We start from the raw sequence: 14,830 nt of genomic DNA, 5'->3' as shown, positions 1-14,830 counted from the left end.
AGGAATTTTTTAGCTCGTTTCTCTAATTCAGTCTACAAGAACATTCAGATAATAAGACTGTTGGGTAAGTTCCAGTGCTAGTACTGTCTGTCAGTAGAGTAGAAATTTGACAACTTTTGCATTACTATAGCTATTAAATTCCGTAATCGCTTATAGGATTAAGATACAGTAAGCTATTGTCTATAGTCTATACCCACTGGAAACAGAATTGATCTATTGACGTAAGCTAAAAACTATCATGTTTTGTAGACGTATTTATTTACTTTGAGATCACTGTACTGGGATGGGCTATGCGAGGCCTAATCACGTATCATATTCCGCATGTGCCAGACTGCCAGCCCATGCTTGCAATGCGATCCCTTTCATTTGATATATCTGAATGGTAAAAATTATGAATAAAATGCCTACAAAATACCAATCATTATTATGGACTTTACTTCGAACGTATGTATGATAACTATGCATTTTGGAACAATTTTTACAAAATTGATCCAAAACATTGCATTATCGAAAATTCGTAAGGGATCGCATAGTATAACACATGCAATGAAATGCAGTGGCAAGGTCAGCATCGCTATGTTTATTATTGAATGTTAATGTGCGCCGGTATACCGGCCCAGACTATCCTCTCATGATAAAACTAAGGGGAATTTTCTGAATTATCATTGATTGACATTTCTGTTATTACTATCACAATCAATGACAATTCAGAAAATTCCCCTAAAATTAATTAATGTAATGTATCAAAATAGTTGTACTACTGCAATGTACCAGCTTTCTAGTACTGTGCTATAATGAATTTGAACTGAGAGAAATGACAGACCGAATCAGCATTGATCTAATAGACCTTTGATTAAATTAGTTATTAATGACCTTTTAACCCATAATAATTATATTATTCAAGTTTTTTTTTTATGTCAAGCATCGATAGCAAAATGGGCCAAGCAAGTAAAGTTAGAAAGCATCGTTGCATTAAACATTTTAGCATTTTAATGGCTATTCCTACGATGCAGTAGATGAACGAATAAAAAGTCATGTCTGTGAAATTGAAACTGTGCAATATCGAATTAACAAATAAAGTCCAGAATCATCAAGCTCAAAGCATTCACGATGGCCTTGTTGATATGATACATTAAATATGTTGCTTTAAAGGCCGACGGCGATATACGTATATTACCTAGATGAACCTCGCCCTGAAGATGCTCAATATAAGGGACACAAGTGTGACTGCCAAATCTTAAGGTATCTTTCCCCTCGTCCTCTTGAATTGAATAGAAATTCGACAGCAGAATGAACCATAATGAGTGCACCACGATAGCAGCGCGTTCAGTAAAGCTGATATAAAGTTGGCGAAACCAAAGATGTTCGTGTTCATATATGCTGCGAAAATTGGGCCTCTATTATAGTGCTCAAAAACTGGATAACATCCACTCTCCTCTGCGATAAAGAAATGTAAGATTTCCTTTTTTTATCCCTTACGTATCATTCACGAAAAGCGTGAATTAGCAATATTGCACATTAGTAGCCTGGAGTCACCGAGCCTAGGCTCGCTCGAACCTTTTAGGCTTACGTGCGAATTTATCGTCATTATCGCGTGTAGCTAGCAGAGTATCGCACAATGATAGAAATAATCACTGAAAGTGGAAAAAGAAAAAAAAACAAATGCAAAGCTAATACAAGACTATCGATGTCATGTACCATTCATTTTAGAAGGCCAGTCATAATGTAACCTAATTCGATAAGCTTTTCAAATATACAGTAGTATATGTCTCCGGTACTAAATATCCCCTCATTTTACCACTATAGGTTCTATCACTAGTGGTTGTATTAATAAATCACATCAAACGTTAAAAAAACAATCAGTTCCATTATGTTGAAATTCAGGTCATGATATTGATAAACTTGACACCGTTAACATTGATCGAAACAAGGTAGAGGAAAGGTAAAGCTGGAGAATCAATATTAACTTACACTTGGTAAGGAGCACGCCAGTAACTGCAATCGATGCCACTGAAAATCCTAAATGCCACAATTTTATCAATCTGACGAGCTATATATAATGCTGGTACAGGCAGTACACACCAACAGTAAAATGAGAATTTGAGTGAAATTAAAATATAAAATAGACAAAGTTTATAAAGTCTTAAAATAAATTTTGACCTTCTATTCTTGGTCATACCGTTATTATACGAGCTATTGTTATGGTAATTTATGCATTCTAAGTACAATGCTCCATGCCATGATGGATGCTGTGAGTAAAATATTCTACCAACCTGGTCCAAACATATGTCGAAGGTGCAACGGTAAACAGCCATGGTTGACATAGTATTACAGCTGATTGAGGTTTGCGATGTTATTTTGCACGTATCCCTTGTACGCTTCCGTGTAAGACATTTTGGATGATTCTAAAAGGACATGGTGAACTTTGGAACTTCATTCAGGACACTATTGTTCTTCGTATAATACATAAGCATTGTAATTTAATACTAACAAGCTGCTTTTCCAAATATATATAAATACATGCTGTTGGCATAATTAAAGGTAGCCCCTGAATAACCTTTCACCTCTTTTAGCCGAGGAAAGCTGAAGACCCATGCGTTAAACGCGGATTTATCCTTCTACTATGCGTAGTGTTGCTCTTGACTGTGGACTGTATCGATCACAATAGTAAAAAGCCCTGATTGATCACTGTCGATGGTTCATTATTTCTGTCATAATTTTCATCGCTTACGTGGCCTAGCGGTCGATCCGGAATCCGTTACTGATCAACTTTCCGACATGAAACGCTACTACGTGTACATAACAGTATCGAATTTCGACCTTACTAATGTTGGCTTCAACGACACAATTCCAACACATAACGATGATCTCTGCGATATTGTTATATACTGTGTGATCACAGAATGCACTCTTTTTTATCCCCCCAAAAATTAAAAATAAAATTAAAATAATAATCAAAAATGCAATAATAATACTGTACTGTACTGTATATATATGTTATATATATACATTAAAATGAAGGTACACTATAATCTATAGCTACCAGCTATCGCATTAAGCACTAATGAGCTACTGTACTAGCTGCTGCTTTCTCACACCTTAAACTGGAAAATGAATTAAAAGACACGAGTCAAAAATAGTCCTCGATAGCACATCAATCATGATGTACTGTATGATTCTGATTCAGGTGGATGAAGGAAATTTGTCCTGGGTTTATAGTATATATATTTTAATTGCAGTTTATTGACGAGATTTTAGCTGCTATAGCCATATTCCCGATCCTGACCTGCGAGTACATTTCGAGTATGCATTACCGATGAATTATAATGAATTATAATAATAACAACTATTAGTAGTAGGTAAGATACATAGCAGTCTATTGCAGGGAAGTCAAATATCACTTCGAACTCCGGATTGGTGTTTTATGACAAAAGGATAACGACTATGCAGATATAGCTGCTGCTACTGTGTCGAAGTACGAATTTCCATGGAATGTGATGGGCCTGATGGCAATATGTTACTTGACAAGTCAAGGTGACTATTGTACTGTACAGTACTGTACAGTATGCCTCGGCCTTGCTGTACTGTACACTGTACACTGTACACTGTACAGTACATTGTAAATAAAAATATAAATACTATCAATGACTGAATGTCTAGTTGTAACCATAGAGATCTCTATCAATAGACGAGTACGCTGACACTTCCAGTAGTTCATACTGAAACGGGTACTGTATCCGGAGTCCAAAATTGGGGTACTGTACAATGTACATTTGTCATCGTTAGCTGATTCCAGTTCAGTAAAAAGAATAGAGGCTCGATACAGTCGATTTAGTCTACTAAAACTATTTTGCTGGTCATCTCAAGTCAACCGTATATCTGAAACGATACACGTCCACGATTAATGTCCTTGATGTCCAATTGTCCATGCATACAGTACAGTACAGTAACTGCTCAAGTGCATTCGTTCTCCGTGCTCTCTACTGTACTGTACACTGTACACTGTGTACTGTACTGAGTGTGTACAGTATAGTACTGTACAGTACAGGACAGTATATGCGCATGACGATGTACTGGATGTATCCGTCCGTCATACTTCGCTAAAAGTCTTCCAACTAGAGTTCCAACACCTTTGATTAGACCTGAAAAAGGTTCCATTACTTGAATGTTTTTGGATAAGAAATACTGTACAGTGTGTACCATAACATTTTGTCACTTTCGGGCAATATTTTTCTTTAAAAATACAGTAAAGCTATATTAGAATGATATATTAGGTTGATGGAGAGATTCTGAAAGATCTAAATGCTATGGAATGTAACAACTCTTAATCAGTATTTGCTTATTAAGATCACTGGTTGATGCTTTTCAAAGTGGCAAAATACTTTGATACACATTGTACATGTACAATGTAGAGTACGGTACACTGAACAGTACATCAGGTGAAAATAGAGAGGAAGAAGTACTGTACCATCACTCTTGGATGGACAGACATTTTCCGACTTACTTGGTTATGGCAGTACAGTACAATACTTTAGTATGCAGACGGTCGATTTGAAATTGACCGATATTTTCTCAATTAAGTAATATTACATTGAACCTTATTGTCTGCTACTATAATTTGGCTTGAAAACAGTCATATAAGATCATAGACACTATTGAAATGAAACCCAGTCATTTAGAAACTAGACATAAAAGATCCCATACTAAGTAATCGTTTTTCCATATTGGCTCCGGAAAGTCCGTCTGTCTGACTGCTCAGTCGTCTGTACAGTCCTCTGTCCAGTGTCTAGTATTGTCTGCTACTATAATACGGCTTGAAAACAGTTATACTGTATAAGATCGATCATAGACACCATTGAAATGAGCACCAAGTCATTTAGAAACTAGACATAAAAGATCCCATACTAAGTAATCGTTTTTCCATATTGGCTCCGGAAAGTCCGTCTGTCTGACTGCTCAGCCGTCTGTACAGTCCTCTGTCCAGTGTCTAGTATTGTCTGCTACTATAATACGGCTTGAAAACAGTCATATAAGATCGATCATAGACACCATTGAAATGAGCACCAAGTCATTTAGAAACTAGACATAAAAGATCCCATACTAAGTAATCGTTTTTCCATATTGGCTCCGGAAAGTCCGTCTGTCTGACTGCTCAGCCGTCTGTACAGTCCTCTGTCCAGTGTCTAGTATTGTCTGCTACTATAATTCGGCTTGAAAACAGTCATATAAGATCATAGACACTATTGAAATGAGCACCAAGTCATTTAGAAACTAGACATGAAAGATCCCATACTAAGTAATCATTTTTCCATATTGGCTCCGGAGAGTCCGTCTGTCTGACTGCTCAGCCGTCTGTACAGTCCTCTGTCCTGTGTCTAGTTATACTACCGTACTGTACACTATACAGTGTCTAGTCAAGTAATGTTACTATGGTCGGTGATGAGTCCATCGTCAAGCTCCCGGTTGACGCTTGATTGCTTTCACATACAGTACACTGACCCGTTGTGTACTGAGAGCGGGCCAGTAGGCACCGACCCTGGTGCGCAAAGTAAACCTGGGCAGTTTATTACCCACCATTGCTATTGTTGGCTAGGCTCTTCTATAGGCTTCTACAATCCATGGTGTAACTCTATGGTACAGGAGAGAAACGCCTTCCAAAAATCCGACATGTTTACACCAAGCGCTGCATAATAATTTGACCATGCAGTGATTATTTGCATACTCTACGGGCAGCTTTCAACCTTGAGTGGCAGTATTACAACGTAGTAAGGAAAAAGTCGAGAAATAGGGTATTCAGATTGTAGACTGGCTGTTGTAGTTACTTATTGGCACTGCACTGGTAGCAAAAATACAACGATCACGCCGATGATTGATATCAATTGTGGATAATTCGACAATTAAAACGTGATGTCTACCTATAGTACGAGGTAAGCGAATAATTCAATCTCGAGCTAGTAGGCATTTCTCTCTGTCATTTTCTCATAGTAAACCATTTTTGATATCTATTCCTATCTTTCTATTTTACATTGATCTAGGGTTGACCAATTTAAAAAAATTTTAACTGAGGATAAGCTCGATTTACATCAATTACGCCAATTATGCTTCAATGGTAAGATCCATTTTTGGGGGGGAGGGGGAGAGTGAGCATTTATTAATGACTCTATTTGAAACAAATTGAAATTAGATAGCGCTGCTGCCTTCGACATATATAACCCACTGTAGGCAGTATAGAGCTCGTCTGAGTAGAGTAATCAGTGTACAGAATACTGTACTGTAATATCAGTAACTAGTCCCTGCAGAATACCTACATCCAACAACAGTTGATCACACACTGCAGTAGTTAAACTTGTCAGATAGATACAGTCGTCCGCCGTATATGGACGTTACTTTCTGTACCAAGCAATCGAGTTACATTATGTAGAATAACTTGATCAGGTAAAAGATATGTACTGTATACAAGATAGCCTGCTATCAATAAATTCTTACGGTATATTGATTTTTCAACCGATCACATCGAGCAAAAATCCAAATAAATTGAATTATGATCGTTGAATCTTTCCACTGCCAATATCTTGACAAAGAATGCATAATTGTTAAGCTTTTTACTTATAACCCAAACTTCAACTCAGACTTTTCCATTCACTTCTTAATAATAGGAATTCCAGACATTGCATGGATAAGGCCACTGGCTTGGAGGGTAATTAATACTCGTATTATTCCTATTGCATCTCTTGTCCCGGATACATTGTTGAACATATGTAAACCATCATTGATCACCGTAATATTCTAATTAATTAACTTTCTATCGAATATGCCATTATACACTGTACAATACAATATGCGGTACTTACGACCTGATGTCTCTACATTAACTATTTATCGATAAAGAAATATTTCCAGTTTATTAAGTTATCTTAATTTATTGTCCCGTCTTGGATCATAGTACTGTATATTATAATAGTTTACATACGAGTATACTGTGTAATAGTTGATATGTTGTTACTTTGATAAAAAATAGTAGCGAGATCACTGTACAATGTACATCGTTACGCTGTACTATGGCCTTACTATATTGGATTAGCCAACTGCTACAGATACCCTCGATTAAGCGATATTTACCACTTGATGCAAGGTATAGCATACGATAGCACATGTTGCTACGAAGTGATTAAAAAATATTAGTACATTTCAACAGTCTTCACAAAAGGCCCATAAATCAGCAGCTGTTTTACTTACGACTACAATTTTAATTTCGATTTAGTACTAGTGTAGCGATAACATGTCATGCTATAAACTGTCAATCTCAACTATGCAATTAAAGTACCTTACTAATCGCAACGTTTATTTACAATATCTTATGAACGATGTATCGCTTTCAGCTATTATTAGGGTATTTACCTGCCAAAAGATCTGGGTGGGATAATATTCTTAAAGCAAAAAGGTAACATTTTTATTGCAACATAGTATCAATGTTGTACCGTCTGATTAATTTTGATGATATGGATACTTACTGTATGCACTTTTTGCAATTTTCTTCGCGTTCCACAATGCAGAGACCTATATGACAGCTTTCTCGACGATATTATTATTAATCCTAGCCTCGCTGCTGACGATGAAAATGAAGGAGATCATTTGCATGATGTCAATGATCATGTACGTTAGAATAGTACTGTAGCACACTTCCATGAATTGAACATGTCCATAGAACAAATCTCATCAATTCTGTTACCCAATTCTATATACAAATTATTATGGGATCATTTAGCCGCTTAGCCTAGATCCGGAAAGCCAATGGGTGACATACTTTAAGGATAACGAAGTCTTGTCACAAATCGATAAAGATGCTAGGTAGATATCGATAAAGATCACCTTTGCTCCATAAAGTCATGGTGTCATATAATAATTTAACATTTTCCTGACTTGCAGGCGTTTATATCCCGACATGTCTTTCTTTCAAAAAGCAACTGAATTTCCATGTAAGAAAAAAGGTAGGAGTTAGAATCAAACTTATCAATTGACAAACATTGTACAGTAATCAACTAACTTGATCGCACCACTAATCACTATGATCAAGGTTCCCAAGCTCTAAGAAAACGCGTTGAGAAAACTGTATTATTAGAGTCGAAAGTAACGACCAATAGACAAGGTGTTCAAAAGGTAATCATTTATCCATGATTGCTATGATATGACTATTTGTTTGCTGCAGGGCTTTGTTAGTAACCCACGTTAAAAATCTATTCAATTACTAATGACTCCTTGTTATACGGATAGATCAAAAATAAGTCTAAAGATCAAGAGTATCACACTTTATCAGAAGGCGAAGAAGCCCACTGGGAGGTAAGAACTCTTTATCGTAATTTGAAATCTGACTAAATTAAATTGTTATTCTTGTATTGCTCAGCTTTCATTGCTTTAAGTTTAAGCTATTCGTTATAGTTCTAACTAGTTGGCATGTTCTGCTAATGTTTAGGTAGTAGAGAGGATGCTGTTTATTTATGCAAAGTTAAACCCTGGCATCGGCTATGTTCAGGTATACGAGTATTTTGCTAACAGTATGAAGTTTACACTCATGAAAAAAATTAACTTTAAATTCTTATGGTTAATTTGTTTGCGATTCGATCTGAAAGGGAATGAATGAAATTATGGGTCCAATATATTACATTTTTGCTGTTGACAGCAATTCTGAATGGAAAAGTAAGTGACGAGTTTATATTGCGCATTTTTTTCATCCGTTTCCACAGCATTGACTAATCTATGTAATAAATCGGCACGCCTTAGGATATGCTGAATGTGATGCATTCTTCTGCTTCACGAATTTAATGGCGGAAAATAGGGACAATTTTATAAGAACCTTAGATAACTCAGTCTGCGGAATCGGTGGCTATTAAGTCCTTTATACTAATTACTGGTAGCAATACAAATACTTGACGGAGTTTAAATTTTTAATTATTTCATTTACATTATCACTTTCAAGGATTTTGGATGCAACGCGTATGTCAGTCTATTCGCTATAAAGATAGTGCAGTATGGCAAGTTCTCGTAAGTAATTTTTCGTATAGCATGGTTATCCTTGTGGTTGTACTTTATGTTTATCTATGGAAGTACTACAATAGCTTGTGACTGACTTGCTGATTATCCCACAACATTACTTTACACGTTACAGGAAGATAAAGGAATTCGTCCAGAATTTTATTGCTTCCGTTGGTTCACACTGCTTCTATCTCAAGAATTTCCTCTGCCCGGTATTTCTTAATAGCATAACTATGTTCCATTTTGTTTGTGGCAGTAAAATGATTTTTAATACGCTTTTATGTCATTGATTTACAGATGTAATTAGAATTTGGGATTCGCTATTCGCGGAAGAGAATAGATTCGAATTTTTGCTATGCGTATGTTGCGCAATGCTAATGTGGGTACCGCCAGTTGTTAAAAATAATCTTATCATGTCTGTACACTTTAAAAAGCTAACATATGATTTCACTGATTACCTTAATAGTTTGGTTAGAGATGAAATTCTTCAAGGCGAATTTGCGGATATTATCAAAACGTTGCAAGTATGCATTAAGCGCATCGTTTGCTACTGATCGAAACTGCTTAAATACACTAAACATATATATATATATATATATATCTATATTTACCTGTACACATTAACGGATTTTAATTGTGGGATTCATCTCAAATATAGAATTATCCAGTTAGTGACGTTCATATCATTCTAAAGAAGGCAGCGGAACTCAGAGGAATGTAAAACGTAATTCCTACACTTTCTTACTGGTGTATCAAACTTCTTGTAAAAGTAATACGCCATTTTTATCTTATGAATTTGTAAGGAGCGAAACTTACTAAATTAGATATTTTTATACCGGTGTTATTCATCAGTTTGCTGATTGTCATTTTGTTGACCAAATAATATTGTAACGGTAACTGTCTCTTCAATCTACAACGACGGCATCTCTTGATCAACTGTAAATAATCGAGTTCATCACCAATGTATTCGGCTAGATCTCTGGGATTGTAAATTTACAATCACAGCGGTAGTATCATATTACATACCGTCTGCTAAATTTTTTCATCTTTTAAATTCTATCAAATATCGAAAATTTATTCGTTATATTTTCCAGCTCTATTGTGTCCAATATATTTTATTATTATTATTAGTTAGTAACATAGGAAATTACCGAAGGTCAACTAAAAGAAATGGCAAATTAAATACAACTGTCGCTCATTATAGTTGATCATTATCGTTTAAAGAAATTTAATGAATGTGGAAATAAAATTCTTAATCTTTTCTAAAATACAAATTCGCCTTCATGACTAATATCTAAAGAAACGAATTTCAATTACTAATAGAATGTCTTGCTCCTGATACTTCGTGTTAATAATTAGTTCAGTTGTTATAGTGAATAAGTACCTTTAGATATTTATATTCAAACTGAATTTTAATAACAAGTTTTGATGTATATATACACACTCACTACACAGTATATAATTGCATACTTTAATATTGAGCCTTGCAAAAATGTTCCAATTACTATTCGTGAAAAAGTAAAACAGTATTTACGCTGCTTTCGTATTGAACTTTATTACGTATCTAAATCTAAGACATATCTAGCAAGTCTTTTATAGTAATTTAAGACAAATTTTTAAAATTACCGTAAATCGCTTCTGCGGGTGTTCTTTAATCATTACGCTAGAACGAACGTACAGATTTGTGTAACTCCATTGGACTTAAGATTTTACTTTTATCCACTCAAGCACAGATATCAGTTCGTTATAGGACATACAGATGGCACTTTTGTACATAAAAAATACTCAGCTGATAGTCTTTATAAGTCATTGAGCAAAGCCGATAAAACAATACATTGCTAAAGAAAGGAGGTCAAGAATGCATAGGCTTAAATCTTGCTCTATCGCCACAGCTATCAGTTCTTAGTCATCGGTAGCACTATTACACTGTACATGAAAAATACTCAGCTGATAGCTTTTACAAGTCATTGAGCAAAGTCGATAAAATAGTCCATTACTGAAGAAAGAAGGTAAAAAATATATAAGATTAAATCCTGTTCTGCGACAGAGATCAGTTATTGGCCATAAGTAGCACTGCTGTATATGAAAAATACTCAACTGATAGCCTTTACAAGTAATTGAGTAAAGTCGATGTAATAGTCTGTTTTAATTTTTACAGTTAATCATCTAGTAACATATGGTAAATGAATTCATTTATCAATACGATAGCTCAGCATTAAAAAAGTTCTATGCCATTCCACTAAAAATCGATCGCAAAAGAAGTATAAGTCATACATATAGAGCTGTTCTACTGAAATTAATAAACGCCATTGTTTATATCCTATTGGAAGACAATAGTATGATATGTATTAATAGATACGTACAGTATCCAATTGATATTTTAATAAGAGGCCAATCATTCCAATATCATGTGATATTGTTGCTACGGTTATTATTTATCTTACAAGTACAAAGTATCAGAAAGAAGACGGGTAAACTAGATGCTAATTTGATCAATAGTTTAGCATGCAAGTGAAGCAGATTTTAGTCATGTAATCAAGCTACCCTTTGACTTTAATCGTCAAGACTGTCGTTTCTGTATAGGCAGATATCAGAATCAAATATTTCTCTTAATTATTTCATTAAAGTATCGTAATTACCGTTCATATCTCAAAGCGTAATTCTTCAATGCTGAAGCATCTTTCAACAAATCACTTTTTAAATATTGGTGAACTGAATTAGATGATGTCATGTACTGTTCTATCCTTTGATTTTTGTCAACCGCTTTGCATGATAAAAGTAATAAAAAGAATTCTTTCTTGACGGTCTGTTTGATGCACTGATAATAACAAATAATATTGCAAGGTGAAAACTTGAAGCTTAGGTGTACCGAAGGTGCTGCTTGCAATTTCTCATTAAATTGAACTGTCAAGGTAGAAAGGTACCATTCTGAAATTGGCTCATCTTCTCATCATTAGAGTGTAATATAATTGTGACAATGATAAAGCCTGATATGAATCAATCGATATTGCCTAAGATCATATTAATCAACGTATAAATGACTATTATGTGCTAATTACGCGAACAACTGCCGTCTTACTTGTTTCACCATTAGTACATGTTGTCAATTTTTACTTAGTCTCTGATAACACCGTTGACAAGATATTTCCTTTTGTAAGATAGCTTTATTTTATTTAGTGTTAGCAACAGGACATCCTGGAGTAGCTACTCTATGGCTACGATTAAGTATGCAAAAAACAGAGTCGGTAAGAGATTACCGCTAGACTATAACATTAGATATCCTATCGTCGACATCTACTAAGCGTATGGTGATCAAAGGAAGCATTGATAACCTGTTATTTACCGTTAGTAGAGATGACAAAACAACCTTGTAAATGTGGATTTTTACTGATTGAATACTTTCAAGACGTATTTTTATTTTCGATTTTAAGTGATGGATAGAGTGCAATGACTAAACTATAATCAATACTATCAAAAAAGGCAAATGTTCCCATGCTCTATTGACCGAGCTGCTTTAGTGCACGCTGTACCAATCTCTCATGAAGATAAGTTAGAGGATCCAAGCCTTGAATGACCTTTTCAGGTTGAGAAGGGCAGTTTGAAGGCTTTTTAAATATTGAATCATCTTTAATTCCAGGCTTGATGTTGCTAAAGATCTGAGAAACAGCTACTTGCTGTGGTGTCTTACCAGCAACAGGCAAGGTTATCGATTCAAAAACAGGTAGACAGCCTTTGTCGGTTACAGCCACAATACCAGCAGTTTTTCGATCAGTAGACGAAAAGCTGAATAAATCATAATTTAATTTTAAGCCAAGTACTCCACTTCCAAGGAAATTTGCAGTCTTCGGAATACACAGATTGGGGAATTTTCCCATCAACTTGCTAGTAGTACACTTCTTACCAATCACAAGGTATTGAAGACCAGCCTTATAGTCGGAAATGACGGTGATATTGCTTTTGGAAGTGGTGATGCTCTCGTCAACCCTGTATTTGCCCATTTTGGCATCGAGGTAGACATGTAATTTAGCAGCGAAAGTAATATTTTTTTGAGCTTTACCCTTTCCCATAGAATCAAAGCCTCCTTGCAATATCATACCAGACCATTGGCCAGGCACACAGCAAGGCTTTTTCGAGGCATATACTGCAGAGCACAGGATAGCTAAGAATATCAACGAACGCAACATTTTCCAGCTGGAACGAATAACGAATAATGTCCTGACCTTGCTGCTCGTTTGCATTTATAGACATTCCATACGTAAGGCCGTACGCAGCTCACATGACGATTTTCCAGACAGCTCCACTCTACAGTACTGTGCTATGGAGTGGCACTCCATAACACGGATACTCACAACTCAGTATTGAACTGTTACACTGGTATTGGACAGGACTGGACGCCGGTACAGTATACTGACAACAACTGAGATCAAAAGAAAGAAAAACTCGATCAGCACTTGACAGGCAGATATGACGTCATCGCTCCATCGAAATACATTTCGACTGCCTCTCCCTATGTTTGGAGTATTGACTGTACCACTAGCCCTATATACGAGCGTATGATTGCATGGCGCAATCAGTTTCCATGGTATTACTTCATTAATAAAGATACAGACTCTGCAATCGAGAAGATTACTTATGTCTATCTTTAAAACTAAAACTAAGAATCAGGAAATATCCTATTGGAGTTACTGCATTTACCGTTAACTCTATTGAATACTGTATGGTGCAATCAATTTCCATGGTATTACTTCATTAATAAAGATACAGACTCTGCAATCGAGAAGATTACTTATGTCTATCTTTAAAACTAAAACTAAGAATCAGGAAATATCCTATTGGAGTTACTGCATTTACCGTTAACTCTATTGGATACTGTATGGTGCAATCAATTTCCATGGTACTACTTCATTAATAAAGATACAGACTCTGCAATCGAGAAGATTACTTATGTCTATCATTAAAACTAAAACTAAGAATCAGGAAATAATATTCTATTGGAGTTACTGCATTTACCGTTAACTCTATTGAATACTGTATGGTGCAATCAATTTCCATGGTATTACTTCATTAGTAAGGATACAGACTCTGCAATCGAGAAGATCACTTATGTCTATCTTTAAAACTAAAACTAAGAATCAGGAAATAATATTCTATTGGAGTTACTGCATTTACTGTTAACTCTATTGAATGCTGCATGGTGCAATCAATTTCCATGGTACTACTGTGTACTCTGCAATCGAGAAGATTAGTTATTTGAATTATATCTATCTTTAAAACTAGATATGACGTCATCGCTCCATCATGTTTCAAATACATTTCGACTGCCTCTCCCTATGTTTGGAGTATTGACTGTACCACTAGTAGTATATACGAGCGTATGATTGCATGGCGCAATCAATTTCCAAGGTACTGCTTTATTCACTAAAAATATGGACTCTGCAATCGAGAAGATTACTTATATGAGTTATATCTATCTTTAAAACTAAAACTAACAATCAGGAAATAAAATAATATTCTATTGGAGTTACTGCATTTACTGTTAACTCTATTGAATACTGCATAGTGCAATCAATTTCCATGGTACTACTGTGTTAATTAATTATAAAAATAAAGACTCTGCAATCAAGGAGATCACTTATATCTATCATTAAAACTAAAACTAAGAATCACGAAACAACAAACTCAGCTCTTTGACATAGGTAAAAGTCTTCATCGAAAAATACATCAGATGGACACGTTGAAACAAAATCAGCCTTTAATATGATATATGGGTACGTCTCCTATTGACGCATTCAAATGGAAT

General features: G+C 35.3%; 2 protein-coding genes across 2 annotated transcripts; one reads left to right on the top strand and one right to left on the bottom strand.

The window, feature by feature from the left end:
* Nucleotides 1-5,907: 5,907 nt before the first annotated feature.
* Nucleotides 5,908-9,751, top strand: TRIADDRAFT_53506 (uncharacterized protein; the record flags this gene model as incomplete). Its single annotated transcript, XM_002109974.1, has 15 exons — nt 5,908-5,927; nt 6,036-6,109; nt 6,657-6,697; nt 7,380-7,441; nt 7,554-7,653; nt 7,766-7,848; nt 7,927-7,988; nt 8,075-8,157; nt 8,272-8,337; nt 8,471-8,530; nt 8,628-8,694; nt 8,975-9,039; nt 9,164-9,242; nt 9,328-9,554; nt 9,689-9,751. The coding sequence occupies 15 exons, from the start codon at nt 5,908-5,910 to the stop codon at nt 9,749-9,751; spliced, it is 1,152 nt and encodes a 383-aa protein (XP_002110010.1).
* A 2,440-nt stretch (nt 9,752-12,191) lies between these two features.
* On the bottom strand, nt 12,192-13,242 carry TRIADDRAFT_63666 (expressed hypothetical protein). The gene has a single exon (XM_002109418.1). The coding sequence runs from the start codon at nt 13,212-13,214 to the stop codon at nt 12,528-12,530; it is 687 nt and encodes a 228-aa protein (XP_002109454.1). The 5' UTR covers nt 13,215-13,242; the 3' UTR covers nt 12,192-12,527.
* Between the last annotated feature and the right edge of the window lie 1,588 nt (nt 13,243-14,830).

Source organism: Trichoplax adhaerens, genomic scaffold (genome assembly GCF_000150275.1).
Source record: "Trichoplax adhaerens TRIADscaffold_2 genomic scaffold, whole genome shotgun sequence".
NCBI lineage: Eukaryota > Metazoa > Placozoa > Uniplacotomia > Trichoplacea > Trichoplacidae > Trichoplax > Trichoplax adhaerens.
Note: the sequence above shows the minus strand (reverse complement) of the source record. Positions and strands in the feature narration are given on the sequence as shown.